The sequence below is a fragment of the Benincasa hispida genome, chromosome 6, assembly GCF_009727055.1.
Source record: "Benincasa hispida cultivar B227 chromosome 6, ASM972705v1, whole genome shotgun sequence".
Taxonomy (NCBI): domain Eukaryota; kingdom Viridiplantae; phylum Streptophyta; class Magnoliopsida; order Cucurbitales; family Cucurbitaceae; genus Benincasa; species Benincasa hispida.
The window spans coordinates 29,880,318-29,899,726 of NC_052354.1; the positions used below are offsets into that span (position 1 = coordinate 29,880,318).

General features: G+C 32.7%; 1 protein-coding gene across 1 annotated transcript; it reads left to right on the forward strand.

Annotated features, from left to right (window-relative positions):
• The first annotated feature begins 4,254 nt into the window (after positions 1 to 4,254).
• LOC120080484 (histone-lysine N-methyltransferase SUVR4) lies at positions 4,255 to 16,346 on the forward strand. Its single transcript, XM_039035153.1, has 7 exons — positions 4,255 to 4,437; positions 5,721 to 5,958; positions 11,054 to 11,748; positions 14,813 to 15,078; positions 15,892 to 15,958; positions 16,090 to 16,140; positions 16,233 to 16,346. Exons 1-7 carry the CDS (start codon positions 4,255 to 4,257, stop codon positions 16,344 to 16,346), a joined length of 1,614 nt encoding a protein of 537 aa, XP_038891081.1.
• The last annotated feature ends 3,063 nt before the right edge of the window (positions 16,347 to 19,409 follow it).

The window sequence follows — 19,409 nt, forward strand, 5'->3', positions numbered from 1 at the left end:
ATATTTGAGTTTTGTTTCAATTTGATCCTTATATTTCAAGATTTACACTTTTAATTTTGATTTTTCACTAAATACCCATCTTCGTCTTTAGTGTTAATGTATGTCAATAAATTTAGAATAATTAATATAATTATAATTATTTTAAAATTAAATTTGAAATTTCATTTCATAATTATTTTAAATTAATCAATAGATATTAACGTCAATGATTGGAAGTGAGTATTTAATGAAAAATTTAAGTTAGAAATATAAAATCTTGAAACTTAGGGACCAAATTGAAATAAAACTCAAATCTCAAGGGTAAAATTATAACATTTTGAAACTTAAGGACTAAATTGATATCAAATTCAAAATTTAAGGGTTAAATGTGTAACATTTTGAAACCTAAGGACAAAATAGAAACTATATCCAAAACCTAGGGACGAAAAACATATTTTTTCCTATATAATTTATCGTCTTATATATCGAATAATATGTGATGCATAATTATATTTTTCTGTATATTTGTACATATACCAAAAAATAAATCATGATTTATGTCATGTATATTTACATTTTCAAAATATTACTAATATTTTTTACATATACTTAATTAAGATCTCAATGGAGAAGTGATCGGATTTCAACTAAATATAAAAGAAAATAAACGAAATTTAATAAAATGAATAAATTTGAAATTTCTTGCAATCAGCCAAAATTAATAAATAACAAAACAAATTCAAAATTCGAAAACGATGATAATAGAGAGGATTACAGATTTCAAAAAATTTGTTGATGAGAGATGATACAATTAATAATATTTCAAAAATTAAAGCCTTATATATTTAATAGTAGATCTAGAAATGATATTTTTATCAAATTTTAAAAAATTATAAAATACTATTTATATAGTAGAATAATTTCCTAAATCTTTATTGAGAATAATACATTTTTGGTCATTGGGTTTTTACTATAGTTTCTATTTGATCCCTAAATATTAAAATGTTATATATTTAATCCTTAAATTTTGAGTTTTCTTTTAATTTAGTTTCTAAGTTTCAAAATGTTACAATTTTATCATTGAGATTGAGTTTCGTTTCAATTTGGTCCTTAAGTTTTAAAATTTTACCTTTTAACCTCAATTTTTTATTAAATACTCTTTCAATCATTGACGTCAATTTCTACTAATTAATTAAAAATAATTATGAAGCGAAATTTTAAATTTAGTTTTAAAAGTGATAAAAATAGTAAAATTTAATTAATTATAATTCTTTTAACTATTTTTAATTTACTAACATAAATTATTCTAAAGACAAAAAAGTGAATATTTAGTAAAAAATCAATGGTTGTTATAAATAGACAAGACAAAGTCAACCATTTTCATACACAAAAACTTTCAAGTGAAAAAAATAGGGAAGGGTTTGCCAAGCTTCATCTTGTGTGGTCCAAGGCAAGCCATAGCGTGAAGATTTGAAGAATTCGTTGGATTTTCCAATATTTTTGGTATGTTACTAACTTTTAACTATTTATTATGAGTTAAAAACAAATTTCCTAAAGTTATTCTAGCAATAATTAACATATACTTCTATCGACTCAAATTCACACTCAAATTCTTCCATAGAATATTTACTATACAAATTATAGGAATCTCCCAACACTTCATCTCAAATTTAGTTCCTTGCGACTTATTGCGAGTAACAAGACTGAATTTAGGATTTATTGAGACTTGGGAGTATCGACAATATGACATTGACTTTAGGAGTATCGACACTAACACTAATACTAAGTTTAGGATCGACACTGATACTGCGTACACATAGTTTGGGATCGACATTGATACTACGTAACTAAGTTTGGGATCAACATTGGCATTGAGTATACTAAGTTTGAAAGGAGAGCATTTGAGAGTAATAGTGATTCAAGAGGAGAGAGTATCAATACTGAATTTGAGACGAGAGTATTTGAGAATATCAATACCAAATTTAAGAGTATCGGTGAAAAGATATCAAATTAAGTTATGAACAATTTCGTGTCTTGATTTTTAAAATGTTGATAGGTCCTAAATCTGTGTGGGTCAAATTTGTCTTTTAAAATTTATGGAGCAACTACATTAATTATGTCTAGATATAAAACTCACCAATTTGAAACAAACTATCATGGTTAAATATCCCCATTTATATGAGACCATCAAATAAGTGAACAAGAGTATACGTTTTTTAGTTTTCAAAATTTGGCTTGATTTTAAAACTATTGGTAAAAGTAGATAACAAATAAATAAATTTGGAGGTAGAAGTATTGTATATGAACTTAATTTTAAAAAATAAGAAAATAATAAAAATCAAATTGTTGCCAATTGGGAACTTAGGCTAGCCCAGTTTACTAATGAAAATTTGGCATATGTTAATTTAAAAAGAAAAAACACAAAAAAATTGTGCACGGTCAACTATATAATTTATCCTATTAAATGAAAAACATTAACCCATTATCCTCATCCTAGGCGGATAGCGGGTTCAGACCGAGAATCACGAAGATGTCGACTTTGCGCTATGCCATCATTGCCTTTTGTAATTAAAAAATAGTGCGTCCCGAGCTACAACCATCTTTGTGCATACACCAATTTGTACAATTAATTCTTTTTAAAATACTTCGATGCATCTCGGATAACATCTATATTTGTACATAACACCAAATTATCCAATCATAATTTATCATGTGACAAATTTTTATTTTGAAATATTTAATTCTTTAAGAGAGAATGGATAAAGATGAGTGTATCTTGAGATGCATTAAAGTATTTTGAGATACAATAAACAAAGTTGGACATGCATTAAATGTGGATTTATCAATGTTTCCAATAAAAATTTAATACTATGCATATATAAAGATAATTTTGGGATACAATAAGCAAAGTTCGAAATATCGATATCGATATAATATCGAAATTGGGGAAAAATTTGTATGGCAATAAGTATTGTTGTTTGTAATTGAACCTAATTTTTTTTGTAAAAGTAGATATTAGAAAGATTTTTGAGAGAGAAATGAAATAAAAAGAAAAAAAGACCAATAATATTAGAAAACGTAGAACGTACATGGGTTCGGCGTGTTCGAGCGTGTAGCAGATAAAATGGGTAACGAACTCCGACCCCACCTGATTCTCTGTGGAAAATCAATCGTCCAGCCATGGCTTTCAGAATTACCTGTAACCCTGTGTACGTCATTTTCTTCTCCTTCCCACTTCCTTTTCTCTCAATTTCTCTCCTCTCTGCCATTTTCGACTACTTCATTCTCCTCTCAAAACTTGCTTCCTAGGCCATTGCCTTTCCCATTGGGGTTTCGGACACTGTTTTCTACTCTTCTTGCTTCATCAAGCTTTGGAAACAGTGGCGACGCTTCTCGAGGTTCTGTTCTTGCATGTGCTCTCTCAATCTCTGTTTTTTTTCTTTTCTCTTTATGCTCTGTTCTTGAGTTTTGTGCGTTTTCCTTGCTGAGCATAATGTTTGTTTTGTTATTCTTGAAATCTTGGCTAGAGCGTGGACACCGTGCATTGGTGTTGTGTGTTTTCTTTTTCTTTTTTGTTTCGTCAGCCGTTTTAAGTCAATCTTGGTGGATTCTTGGAAGAAGATTGATTGATAAAGTCATTGTAGTGTTTCTCTTTTCTGTTTCTGTGTATTATGATCGTCTTCTAGTTGATATGATGATGATGATGATGATGATGAAGAAGTAGAAGTGGATATGAAGAAATTGATCTTGATTCAGTTGTTTGTTTTGAGTTATGCAGTTATCGTTGCTGTGGATTAAAAAGTATATTTCTTTTCAGTACTGTTTAGTAAATATATAGATCAGTTCATCTTTGCTTGCTCTGCTATTTCTACTAAAGTTACTTTTAGTGAGGTTTTTTTGGCTGGCTACATTGATTTTGGTTCATGAGTTCTTTCTTTTAAATCCACATGCAAGGTCTATTTACTCATTTAGCTGAATGTGCCTCTTGGTGCATGTTATTCATTTTCTTTCATTTTTTTCATCTTGTTTGTTCAAATCTATTTCAGACATTATGAAACTGGTTCCTCTGGCATCATATATGAAATTGGTATAATGTAGTTTTTCCAGCTTAGTGCTTACGTTGTTTTTGTTTTTGCACTTGTATTGTAGTTTTTGAGCATTAGTCTCTTTTCATCTCTTCAATAAAAAGATTTGTTTCCTTTTCAAAAAATTGGTATAAAGTAGCGAACCTTACCATTTCTGGAAAAAACTTATGAACAGGGAACAACTTTGCCAATGTCTTCAAAAAAGAAAGCTATCAATGCTTTTAGTGCAACGAGATCCTTAGGAATTCCTGATGACCAAGTAAAACCAATATTGAAGGATCTCCTAAAGATGTATGATGGAAATTGGAAACTCATTGAAGAAGACAATTATCGCACTCTTGTAGATGCTTATTTTGAGCACAAGGAAAACGAGGTCCCTATTTCTTTTTTTTCCCCTCCTTAAAATAATATGTATATTTAGCAATTCTTTCTACTTAGTTAACTTACATATTGGTCATCATCTCCCACAGACTAATTTCTAGAGCTCTTGAGATGTTCCACTTATATCCATTTGATATAGTGGTAACATTTAACTGTTACTTTTTTTTTTAAAAAAAAAATGTTTTTTCTTTTTAGAGAAACAGAACTTCCATTGTCTAATGTAGTACAACTACAATGACCATGAAAAAAATGGGACAAGAGATCTATACAAAACCCATGAAAGTTTTCTCTTTATTCTTTTTCTCTTTTTCTTTTTTGGTATTAAACAAACTGTCCTTTGAATCTTATTTTTAATTCATTAGCGCTTTCATTGCCACACTCTCTGTTGATTGATGTCAAAAATGGTCTCATTTTAAGTATATATACATGATCTTTCCTCTATTTCCGTTTACCACTCAACCAGATTAAGTCTCTTCTCAGCAAACTGTGGCTCTCTCATTAAACCATCATATCCACCAAATCTAAGTGAAGCATAGAGTTCAATTTCGAGTGGTATAATTTACTTGGTTAATCAATGTCTTTACAATGCTAGAATGAGTTGCTTTGGGCCACTTATCAGAGCTGAAAAATGAAAAACCTGTTGTCTCAAGAATATTACATAGTGCTTTACTTAAAACTGTTATTGTGGTAAATGTTTTGCTATATCATATGTTAAATTACAAGTTTAGTCCTTAAACTTTCAAGTTTGTGTCTCGTAGGTTTTTGAACTTTTATTGAAGTGTCTAATAGGTCTCTAGATCTTCAATAAAAAACTTAGTAGATATTTAAACTTTCAGTCTTGTGTTTAAAAGATCCTCAATCTATTCAGACATAAAATTGAAGGCTTAGATTCCCGTTAGATACAAATTTTAATTTTGTCTACTAGGTTTGTTAGTTTTAAAAAAGGGATTTTATCAAATTGAAAGGTGAGGGACTTGGTTAATAAAGGTTCAAGATCTTTTAGATACAAAATCAAAAGCTTTGGAACTCAGTAGAAACTTTAAAGTTTCAGACGAATTTACAAAAACATGAAAGTTGAAGAACTAAACTTGTATATTAAAATATATTACGTCATTGGCAATAGGTGCATGGCTTGTCCAATTTGTTGGCCAGCAATACTGCATTTTAGATTTCATTTAAAATTTGTTAACATGAATAACAGTTCTAATTCTCTCTTGTATCTGTTATCCCTTCAACAATGTAAGAGAATATTTTCTTTTAACTTGTTGTAAATAGGGACTAGAAGGAAACAATGGTTGTCCTGTGGAAGATAAAATGTCTCTGATACCATTAAAGAGACCACGTGAAGGAGAACAACAGAATCAGGCATTGTTTACCACCGGTAGCTCAGGTCATAAATTAGTTGCTAGAAAGGATAAAACTACAAACTCGTCTCAAGACTCTGAACAAGGTTTATTCATTAGGCCCAGCGAAAGGATGTCATCAGGGAAACCCATTTCGGTAGTTTATCCAGGTAAATTTGTTTTAAAAGATTAAATAAGTTAGTACCAAGTGTACTGTCTCAAATGAACCCTTGGTCGCACGCTTAGATGACTTCTACATCATGATAACACAGCTTATTGTTAGGTTATCCATTTTAAGCTTTGACATAGTTGGTGCAAAGGGGTTTTGTGATAATAAGTTTGTCGCATGATTAAACATTTTGTAAGAATTGGACAAATGTAAAAACCAGTGATATACATAGATTTAGTGGCCTACTTTATATTAGAAATATCAGCACTATACTTTATCAATGATATAAAAATGGTATATCGTGTACTTTATCATGAAACAAAAAGTGTTGGTATATACTTGTAATATACTTTATAATAGATAAATAAAGTATATTATAGTGTTTTTTAAAGCCCAGGGTGCAATGAGGTGCAATGGCCTTTGGGAGCCTAGGCGCAAGGCGCACATAAAGGCATGGGTTTTTTTTTTTTAAGATGCACTATGTATGAAAAAAACATAAAAATATATGCATGTGTATGTATATACACAATACAAAACCTTCATAGGAAGAAATGAGGCTTAAATACAATATATAAAAGAAAACGAATGTTGTAATATTAGTCTTTCAACACAAAATCAAGCCAATATCTCACCAAAAAAAAAACACAAAATTATATAGAAGTCAGCAACAATCACAAATAAAAACCTAGAGTCCTAAAGATCAAACTTATCATCATTAAATTGGTCCTCATCTTCATTCTCTCCATCGTTGGACTTATAGCCATCCGTATCTTCTTCTTCTGTCTTAGAGTCATCCAAATTTACTCGTGTGGGGATGGGGTTATGTCAGTGGTTGTGTGGAGGACGAGGATGGAAATGAAGCGTTAGTCTTAATTCTTGAGGTACTAGCTCTAGAATGGTTGGCAGGTTCTTTAGCTTCAACAACTCTTGAAAAATCACCCCACGTTAAAAAATCATCCTCGAATACAAGATTATCCTCCTCCTCAAAATCATTATCCATTCTTCCAATCAACCACTCATTACTATCATCAATATCTTTTAAAGGGTTGCTGATATCCCCAAGGTTATATTGGCATTTCAATGCTCTATTGTATTTGATAAACACTAAATCATTAAGATGATTTTGAGCAAGCCTATTTCATTTCATGCTATGAAGCTGCAAGGTTAAAAAATGTCACTGTCATTCAAACTATAAAAATCAATTTTAAAAATACATAAGAAGATGAAAACTAACATGTTCAAATACGTTCCAATTATATTTGCATTTGGAGGCACTTCAAGTAAGACCTAAAACTCTCATGGCAAATTTTTGCAAGTTCGGAGTTGATTGTCCAAAATCATCCCACCATTCCACTATAGACGTAGACCAAAAATATATTAATAGCTTGTAGTTGAACAATCCTTTAGCTATCAAATACTTAAAAGGTTAAAATTTACCTTGAGATATTTAGTCTCTTTTGTCTAATTGCTAATGCTCGTCCAAACAATCTATTGAAAATAAAAGGGTAGAAGAGAAAAAACACCAAAGTTACGTGGAAAACCCTAGACCAGGGAGAAAAAACCACGATAAGAGTTTTTTATTAATTTTCCTGATACACAGTATACAATACAGGGACAGGTATAAATAACCAAATAGTAAGAAACCCTAGACTGTAGACACCACATAAAAAGCCAAAAAGCCCTTAGGGCTAAACCACAATTTCAACACTCCCCCTCAAGTTGGGGCATAGATGTCAATGAGACTCAACTTGCTAATACAGGTGTCAAAAGTCTGTCTAGGTAACCCTTTAGTGAGAACATCCGCAACTTGTTAACTGGAGGGAACATAAGGGATGCAAATGTTACTGTTATCCAGTTTTTCTTTGATGAAGTGTCGAACGATATCAATTTGTTTGGTTCTATCATGTTGAACTAGATTGTTTGCAATATTAATGGCAGCCTTGTTATCACAGTAAAGTCTCATCGGGCCATGAATTTCCTGATGAATATCTACCAGAACCTTTTTCAACCAAATCTCTTTGCAAATACCCAAGCTCATAGCCTTGTATTCGGCTTCAGCACTGCTTCTAGCCACGACACCTTGCTTCTTACTTCCCCAGGTAATTAAATTTCCCCACACAAAGGTACAATATCCTGAGTTGGACTTCCTATCCGTAACAGAACCAACCCATGTCTGAGTCTGTGTAGGCCTCGATGCACCTTTTATCATGCTTTCTGAAAACCAAGCCCTTTCCAGGTCGAGACTTCAGATACCTTAGAATTCGTGTAACCGCCTCCATGTGTCTTTTATACGGAGCCTACATAAACTGACTGACCAGACTAACTGCATACGATATATCAGGTCTGGTATGCGAAAGATATATCAGTTTCCCCATAAGCCGTTGATATCTCTCCTTGTTCACAGGAACATCATCTACTGATTCTCTCAGATTGCAGTTAACTTTTACTGGCGTATTTGCAAGTTTACACCCAGTCATTCTAGTCTTTCTCAACAAATCTAGAGTGTATTTTTTCTAAGACATTGAGATCCCCCTTCCTTTGATCTTGTTACCTCCATTCCTAGGAATATCTCAAGTCACCGAGATCTTTGATCTCAAACTCATCTGCTATCCGTCGTTTCAACCTGTCAATCTCTGCTGAATCATCCCCTGATAGTATAATATCGTCAACATAGACAATCAAGACAGCTATTTTCCCTGGTGCTGACCTCTGAGTGAACAAGGTGTGATCCGAATACCCTTGAACAAACCCTGAGATTTAACAAATGTGGTAAACTGATCGAACCAGGCTCTAGGGGATTGCTTCAGGCCATACAAGGACTTTTTTAATTTGCAAATCTGATTGCCAAACTGTGCTTCAGTCACGTGCCTGGGTAGGGTTGTCTGGTCGATTGGGTGGCACTTAGCTACTGTCCGATTGGTTGTGACGGCAACGCTTGAAGATTTCGGGCGATTGGCTATGGTTGAGGTTTTCCGAAGGTGGCTGAGACGCTTGACGGTGGCAGTGGTTGCGTTTGAAGGCACGGAGACTGTCTAGTTGGTGGAATCCTGCTATAAGGCTGTGCAATGGAGGGAAAGAGGCCAACGACGATCGATGGGCTATGCGACTGGATCTGATTGGTGGGCTACACGATGATGGTGGCTGTTTGCAATGGTCCAAGTAATGATCGTAAATATTGTTCGACGGCAACCCTAATTTCAAAACTTTGGGAATTTTCCACTTGATTTGCATCCCTTGCTAGGTTTGACGATTGAATTTCTTCAATCCCTGCCATGATCTCATCACCTTGCTTTGATACCATATTGAAAATAAAAGGGTAGAAGAGAAAAAATACCAAAGTTACGTGGAAAACCCTAGACCAGGGAGAAAAAACTACGATAAGAGTTTTTTTTATTAATTTTCCTGATACACAGTACACAATACAGGGACAAGTATAAATAACCAAATAGTAAGAACTCCTAGATTGTAGACACCACATAAAAAGACTAAAAAGCCCTTAGGGCTAAACCACAATTTCAACACAATCCTTTAGCTCTCTTGTATTTGCTTAGTTCAGCAAGTATCTTGTTTTGTATATCCAAAGAAGCAACCATTTTTGTTATACATGTGTACAACCCATTACTCGATTTCATCATCTCCTTGAATGTTAGGATTTGAACAATAGAATCCTAGGTTTAAGTAATATCCCACTACATGCAAAGGACGATGCAATTGAAGCTCCCATCTTCTATCAATGATTGTAAACATATCACTGTATTTTTCTTCCTTTTCATTAAAATAATGGTGGAGGCTTCTTCTCGCCATCCACCAATCTAAGTACTCGCACTAGCGGGGCTGATTCTTTAAGAGCAAACACAAATGTAGTCCAAAAACTAGTCAACAAAATACTCTGAACAACTCACTTGCCTTGTTGCTCCTTGCTCCATTTGCTATTCTTCCATTCATCAGAAGTAAACATCTTCCTCAAGTCGTTCTTTTGACAATGTTTACTTGATAATGTGATGCAAGCAATAGCAAAACGTGTCTTAGCTGGTCTAGTCAACTCCTTTTGATTAGTAAACCATCTTATCATATTTAACAATCTAGATGAAAATAAATAAAATCGCTAATCTCCATGCCTCTTTTCAATGTTTTGCAAATATTTGGGATCTTGTATATATCCTCCAACATCGAGTCTATGCAGTGAGTGGCACATGGTGACCAAACTAATTGTGGCCGTTTTGCTTCTAAAAATCTCCCTATTAACAAAGTAAAATAAGAACATATTAGACTTTTGAATTGTGTTGTAGTGAGAGTAAGAGTAAGACTAACTAGTTTTAAAAGAAGTTACCTTCCATCACATTTGTAGAGGCACTATCAATAACAACTTGTACAACATTGGCTTCTCCAATGTGCTGTGACATTTACAAATATGGCTTATACCAGGGAAAAATATTCATATTTGCAAATTAGCTATTTAATTAACATTTACAAATATGGCTTATAGTCTTAACCCCCCATTATAATCTTCCTTTATTTAATTGTGTTATAGTTTCCCCTTTAATTAATTGATGTAATTAGTGAGGTAGGCTGGAAGTCATCATGGCTAGTTGCTTGCAAATTTTGTTGGAGGGAAACCATGAAGACGTTGAAGTTGAAAGCTGACATAACCGTTTGCCATGAATATTATGGATGAAACATGTACCTAGTTTGTAGATGGAAATTTGCCTAAAACCTGTTATGATTAAGCGCATCTGTTTTTCATCAATGCCAAATGAGGAGAGTATATCTTATCTTCAATATGTGTTCATTTCTTTTGTTAAGAACGTATTGTGTTTTAAAACAAAGGTTTCATAAACAGCTCAACCGCATCTGTTTAGTAGATAGGAATCTGTGCCAGTTAGGTCATTTTATACTTCTTCTTGGCATTCGGAGAAGGAAAACTAGCTAAATTGACTTATCCTTTCCATCATCTACAGGAGCTGGAAAACCATGATTTTCTCTGGAAGTATTGAGTTATCTGTAATTGCTTGTTACTTGTAACCAATTATTTTAACAGTTGAGATTTCTTTTAAAGCTGTTAATTTATGTGGTAACATTCATTTTTGATCAACCAGATAAGAAAGCATTAACAAATGGTAACACGGTATGCAATTCATATCAGAAGGGCTCAAGTTCTTCTCAGTGTGTGAGCCCATCGAATACAGCAGCTTTTCAAGATCAATGCACCAACTACAGTAGAAAGCCTTCAACTTCCTCTGTGCATGTGAGGCCAATTTCTCGTCATCAACATAACAGAAAAAATACAAATAATTCCTTGCATCATATGCATGACTTGACAAAGGGTGCAGAGAAAGTCGAAATATCTTGGGTTAATGAATTAGGAAATGATTCCATCCCTAAGTTCAATTACATACCAAACAATATAATTTTTCAAAATGCCAATGTCAACATTTCACTAGCTCGGATTTCAGAGGATGATTGTTGTTCAAGTTGCTCAGGCGACTGCCTTTTATCACCTTATCCATGTGCTTGTGCTTGTGAAACTGGTGGGGAATTTGCCTATACACGAGAAGGCCTGCTAAAAGAAGAATTTCTAAATCACTGTATGTCTATGAGATGCGAGCCTAAGAAGGAGCATCTATTTTATTGTGAAGATTGCCCCATTGAGAGGTCAAAGAATGACTACAAGCCTGATCGATGCAAGGGTCATTTGCTCAGGAAGTTTATCAAAGAATGCTGGAGCAAATGTGGATGTGACATGCAGTGTGGAAATCGAGTTGTACAACGAGGTATTTCTTGCAAACTGCAGGTCAGATTTTCTTTATATCTTCCTATCATGTTGCTGTTTCTGAAACCGTTTTTCTCCAACTTGTATAATTTACTGAGTTGTTGGATATTGTTAATTTAACTTGTTCATTATCAAATGCAATTAAGTGCACCAATAGAAAGTCCCAAAGCGTACCTGTACCTGAAATCAATAGTCTTAATTTTGTAAGAATAGTAATATTCTTATTCAAATATGAGCAACTTATGTCTTTTTATATAGGAGAAACATTGAAAGCGAGTGTAGTTGGTTGATTGACTGACTGCAAGTGTAGTCGATAAGTAGATCTATCAAACCTTTCAGAATTTAAAGAGCACGAAAAATCCATGATACACCATGGACACGACAACACGTTAATTTCCATAAAGTAGGATATTACACATCGGGGACACGCTAATATATTATATATTATATAATATAATATTATGATTAATTATCTTGTTTCGTTGTATTTTGAGCTTTGTACTTTGAATAATAGTCTCTTTTCATTAAGCTTTGTACTTTGAGTAATAGTCTCTTTTCATTATATCAGAAAAGTTTGTTTCCGTTTCATATATATATACATATATATATATATATATGTTTATTTGTTTGTTTGTTTTTGTGCTTATTTTGACATAATGTGAACCTTGAATAAATGTAGATTTTGTTAAAGTAGAAGGCAACACTAACTTTTCTAGAAACTTCTTGAAATATCTATATTAGACTTCTCTAAAATTATGTTGAAGAGGAATATAAATATCTAAGAAGAAAGACCTAAAAATATCTTAGTCTTATTTAGGATCCAAATAATTCTAGAAAATTCCTTTAGATAAGGATAATCTCATAGAAAAATCTAGAATTGTTTAGATCCTAGAAAAATCTAGAAACATCCTCTGGCTTGAGGTTCAAGGATCTCACACCTATGAGTAGGAGGTGTGTGCCCATTTGTATGTCAAGAAAGAAAGAAAGCAAAGGAAGAAAGAAAGAAAAGAAAAGCTAGAGAGTTAAACAAACTTAGAGTGAGGATCTTTTAGCAATTCTTCTTTTGTGAGATAATTAAGTTTAGTCGAGTCATTGTAAGATAATTAAGTTTTGCCACTAATCTTCTATATCTTTCAGGATCTTTTAGCAATTCTCATTCTTTTGTGACCTGTAAGTTAGGCATCATTAGGGTACTATAGGGCTTTAGCCCTTAACTTTTCTGTTTCAACCAACAAATCATGTACATATTTTCTTTGTGATAACATATTCCCTTCTTCTTATATCTCAATTCATAAGAAGTATTTCAACATGCCCAAATCTTTCATATGGAATTGACTATAGAGAATTGACTATGTATAATATGTAATTGAGCATTAGACTCTTTTTGTTACATCATGAAAAGCTTGCTTTCCTTTAAAAAAAATGACTATGGAGAAAGGTCTTTAAGGATTGAATACCTAATGCATCATCACCAATTATCACAATATCATTAACATATACAATTAATAGGATGACACTACTCTCAAATCTCTTAAGAAAGAGTGATCTGACGTGCTTTTCTTCATTCCAAAGTTTTCAATCATCAGATTAAAATTTTCAAACCAAGCTCGTGGACTCTGTGTGAATCCATACAAAGATTTACGAATATGACATTTCAAACCAAGCTCGTGGACTCTGTGTTAATTGCAAACACCCATTTTTTTTTTTAAACAGAAATAAAATTTTTCATTGATATAATAAAAAGAGTCTAATACTCAAAGTACAAGAAACAAAAGAACAAATATACGACTAATCTAAGAGATCTAGGATCAGTAGATGCTCCCGGCTATCTCAACTAGGTTGATACAACCTTAGCACCCTCATCATATCCTTATACAAAAGAAGTCCACTTGATAAAACTAAAGAATACATGATTACATAGAAGAGACAAAAGCGTTGCAATTAAGACAAATGTCTTAATATAGTAATCCGAAGAAAGCTTCGATTGGGAACTAAACAAGTAGATCCAAGATGATACGTCCAATCCAAAGTCTTATCATGAAATACTCTCTGATTACGTTCAAACAAAATTTCTGAAATTAGAGCTTTAACAGCATCGGAGCAAAGAATTTGAGCTTTAGAAGATAGGAGAGGTCCAACTAAAATTTGATGCATTTTTCCCTTAACAGACTTTCCGAAAACCCTAGATAAATTGAAGAAGGAAAAAAATCTTCCACCAACATTTGGTTGTATATGAACATTCAAACAATATATTCTGTAAGTTCTCTTCATTTGCTTCGTTTGCTAGACACTGAGGGCACATGGATGGAGATAAACAATGATCTCGAAGCTTATGTTGTAGAGTGGCCAAGCAGTTTAAATTTCCAAACAACACAGTCCAAATCATCTCATCAAGTCTTTTGGGACTCTTGGATTTCCACATGCCTTTGTAAGTTTCCTTATCTAAAAGAGTGGAAGAATTCAAATATTTGGATTAGGATGTAACCGTATACCTTCTAGAAGACTCCAAAGCCCAAACTCGAGAGTCTAAATTGTGGTTAACCCTTCTGCTTTCTGCAAACACCCATTTACAACCAATAGGCTTATTTCCCACCGCAAGAGAAATTAAATCCCAAGTACAATTTTCATAGAAGGCAGTCATCTCCTCTACCATTGTAGCACGCCAACCAGGACAAGACAAAAGTTTCATGAATAGTTTTAGGGATAGATACAGACTCTATGAATGCAATGAAAGAAGATGTAGAAGATGACAAATGGTTATAGAAAATAAAAGAGAAAAAGGGATGAGTGCACTAATGTAGGGGTTAATTGGTTGCTTTAATTTTCAATATACAGTTATTGATCTGTAGTAACAAGACATAGAAATGAACGTGAAAACTGTTACTCTTTCTTGAATTGCTTAATTCTGGTTTTTACATTTTTGTTGATATTTTACTTGGTGACTCTTTTAAACTGGCTCGTGAACTTCATGATGACACATGACAATAATAAGGAAATGTAAACTTGTTCAACTTGGTAACTTTAAACCAGATTTCTTGTTATGACTATATTTTGTTAATATACATACTCGACCTTAATTTTCCAGGTTTTCTTCACTAATGAAAGAAAAGGATGGGGTCTTAGAACACTTAAGAACTTGCCAAAGGGGTCTTTCGTTTGTGAATATGTTGGTGAGATATTGACAAATACAGAGTTGTATGAACGAAATCTGCAAAGCACCGGTAATGAGAGGCATACATATCCCGTAACTCTTGATGCAGACTGGGGCTCAGAGGGAGTTTTAGAGGATGACGAGTTACTTTGTTTGGATGCTACGAATTATGGAAATGTTGCAAGATTCATCAACCACAGGTATGTAAGTATTGCATACACATTATAATTTCGTTAACTGAGAATAGAAGTTGATTGTATGAGATCAATCCAGGTGAGATTATATAACTTACGCACACTGGATTTATCAAATGCTCAGTCCTTCACTGTGTATGGATCCAAGAAATTCCCCATCCACATGGGATAAATAAACAAAAGGAGACAAGATAAGGATAAGAATTTATCCCAGTTCTCCCCAAACACAGAACTATGTCCAGTATTTTGTAACTTATTAAGTTTCACTAAATAGGAAAGGATTACTTAACGCTCAAGAATGATTCTCAATATTTTTAATACAATGAAAATACCCTCAAATCACTATGGAAGTATTCAAAGCTCTTAAAACTCTCTCTAGTTACCAAATTAGGGTAGATTTTAGCTCTTCTATATGAACATCGAAACCTTTTTGCTTTTCTGTATTCCACAAATATTTTGCTTTCCTTAGACAAGATAATCTGTTTAATTGAGCTGTGATTGTGCTGAGTACCGAATGAACTTCATGTAAAATGCCGAAAGGAATAAATCATTGTTGAACTCCATAGATTGAAGAATGATCTATCTATCTATTTATCTATAAATGAGTTTTAGCAGTTGTGTTAGTGGTTTAATACGTTAATTCTTGGGTCCCAATTTTATTACTTTTCTTTTTTTTAAAAAAAATTTATCTATTATTTTTTTGTTTGTTCCTGCGTTAGTAGTAGTAGGAGGTATTTCCCAATAATACAAATATTATTACAACTTATTAATCCCTCTAACCCACTTGCCTAGTGTATGCATTTTGCTTTTCTTCTTTAGATGTTCTGATGCAAATTTGATCGACATTCCTGTTGAAGTTGAAACTCCTGATCGCCACTACTATCATGTATGATTTTTGACAAACTTATAAATGCTCTCAACTCACTTGATGCACCGTCTTCAGAAAAAAAGTAGAATATATTTCTGCCTCTTTTATGAAAAATGGATGCATTTTATAAGTTTGTCCTGTATATGCAGCTCGCGTTTTTCACTAGCAGGGAAGTAAAAGCTATGGAAGAGCTTACATGGGTAGGTATCATATATTTGACTAACAAACAAAAATATTTTGTAGGAATTTGTGAGAATATTTGACTATATCTCAAATTCGTAAGAATTTACAGGACTATGCTATCGACTTTGATGATGAAGATCATCCTGTGAAGGCATTTCAATGCTGTTGTGGAAGTACATTTTGTCGAGATGCAAAAAAGAAACACAAGGCAGCACTTTTGTAGGTACATTGCATTCTCTCCTTTTTTTTCTTTACAATATGTGGGGTAGAGGATTGAACCTCTGACCTCGAAATTATTGTACATACTTGATGGCCAATGAGCTATGCTCATATGATCTAGCTCATATGAAATTATTGTACATTGTATTCTTTTCATCAATAGTTAATGGTTTCTACCTATAAAAAAAAAAAGAAAGAAAAAAAAAATGATCATTACAATAAACAACAAAGTGATTTAAAATGAATCTCAAATTGACCCAATGCATTAAAAGAGTTTTTTTTCCCTTTAAAAAAACATTAAAAGGTTTTTTTTTTTAAAAAAAAAAAAAAAAAAAAAATTCTGACTATTGTGTGCGTTTGTGTTTGTGTTTGTGTGTGTTGGGATATGGGAATAGGTTGACGAATAAACGGGGCCACTCCTTCAGCTTGGGTTATTTATCTGATTCCTCACAAGTTTCCCCTCGTGGTTAGTCTTTACAGCTATTTTACAACCTTTCAGGACAAAAAGTTTTCAAAAAATTGTGTATAAAAATTTTATAATTTTATAACTTGTTTGAATTTTTCAGTCTTAAAAAATTTACTAAACTTGACATTTATCAAATATTCCTTTGTATATATATATATATACACTATTTTGAAAACATGTAATCCAAGGCTTTTTTTATTGTTTTGTTTACTCAGTTCAGGTGGATGGAACACTTACTGCAAGAATGAGAAAGTATTGTAGGATTGTTACGAGCATCGGTATGTCCATATTTTCACAACTTTAGAACTTGTTCATATAGTTTTCTTTACTCTTCAGAATCCTCGACATTTTTTTCTTTTAAATTTTTATAACCTACCACTACTTTCCTCTACTTCAAGTGTTCTTAACATGTTACCCTTTTTGAAAAATATCAGTTAGATAGTTTCTGTGTTTTCCTCTCACGTCTTCCTGTCTATATTGTCTTTTTTCCAGAGAACATTGCAAAAACCACTCCTTCACTATTGGCATATAATTAGTGCAATATGGGTGAAGTTTTAAGATTAAGAAATAGTTTGCACTCTGTTAAATAGGTAGCGGAGTTGATATTACTAAAATTTGTGCAATATGCATCTGTAATCAAAATCGGTCCAATGGTAATGAATCTGCCTCAATCACAAAGGGAATTGAGTTTGGTTGAGTCTGTTTACATAGGCAGTTTGCTGCAATTGTAATCTGAACACTCGTGGTCCAACATTATCAAACTTTAAAACGTTTGTGGTTTTAGACTTTCAAACGTTTAACCATTTTGGACGTTCAACCATTTCTTTTGATTCATTGCTTAAACGCTCTTCCTTAATTGTCCGTTTAACATTTGAGTCTATGACTGTTTGTTAAATTGGCCATCGATTTTTGTTTGTACTTGTGGCATTAGGAAGGAAGGTAGAATTGAATTTCAGAAAAAATTGAAGTATTAGAGCTCTTTGATTTCGGGATTTCGATTGCGATTTTGGAGGCCCTTTTTCAACATTCGATATACCAAGTTGTCCAACACGTCGTAGATGTATTTCATCGTCTCTTTCTTGTTGGTGTTGTTGTGGAGACAAGCATACTTAGAATTTTTTTTTAAAAAAAAAAAAAAAAGAAAAGGAAGGAGAGGAGAAAAATCAACTGGAGAACATGGGCACGAAGAGATTGGAGAAGAAGAGGAATGGAGGTGGAAATAGTAAGTAATAGACATTACAAAGAATAAAGGATAACTATAATAAGCCATGTAATCTATTAAAATAATATAAAATAGAGAAAAATTTCCACCTCATTCAAATTTTTACTACCTCAACTTGCAACGTCAAATTTCCGTTAGTCAACTAACGATCAAATTGACTCAGGAATCATTTAGAACCATTTTCTAAACCTCATGAGTTAAAATATACATTTTCAAACTTTAGGTACATTTTCAAACTTCAAGACCAAATAGACTTGAATCCCAAATGATTTTGCTCTTAATTTTTTAATGGCATATTGTGTAAATCAGTAAATTGAAGGAGGGACAAAAGTGTCAAAAAAGTTCTTAGTTATATATTATAGATATAGATAAGACAAGTGTGTCCATCGATCTAACCATTACAAGCCGATCATTTAAGAATTGTTTGTAATTATAGTTGGGTAAAAAGTTTATTTTACCCTTCCTATAACTACATCTTGCACTTTAAGTACGGTAGATCACAAATTGTTGATCCCAAACTAATTTGTGTACAAAACTAATTTGAGTTGAGTTGGTTAAAATAACCAATCATCCTCCTTTCCAATATTTTTAATGGCTCTACCCATTAGCGACCAAGCCCGATAACAACCAATGTCAACAACTACCACCGACTCACTCTGATGACATACTTTGGCGATCAACTCCGATGACCAGACCATCTCCAATGTCCAACTCTAGTGAGGATGGCAACTAGATTTGGTGACCAACTCCATCGATCTCTCCAACAATTAACTCTAGCTACCAACTCCACCAATCATTTACTCAAAAGAAAGAGAGAGAGAGAGAGAACACATTGAGTATACAGAAAACCAAACAAATTTGTGTACAAAATACTTAAACACATGAGTCTTTTTATTTTAAACCGTTTTTAAAGTTTTTTAAAAATGAAAATGGCTTCTTTCTAAAAACCTTTTTTTTTTTCACTTGGCAACGCAAATAGGCCCTAATTGAATTTTTTTTATGTTAAAATAAAACCAATGGCATGTTAAATAAATCTTTTTATCAGTATTTGTGAAAAATAAGATTTAACATACCCTTACTTGTATAATACAGAAATAAAAAAAAAAAACAAACAAAAAAGCAAAAAACAACGAGCCTAAACTCATACTTTAGAACTCAATGTTAGACAACTTAGCATCTTGACACACAAGACTTCTTGATCCCAAACTAAAATACTCTGTCCCCAAATACAAATTTCTTGAATTCATATTAAAATAGTCTATACCCTAAATATAAACTATTCATCTTCACAAATTATTATAACCCACCGACTATAATAACTATAAACTATCATAACCAACTATACACTCCAAAGAACCGTTAAGTTATTTCTTGAACAT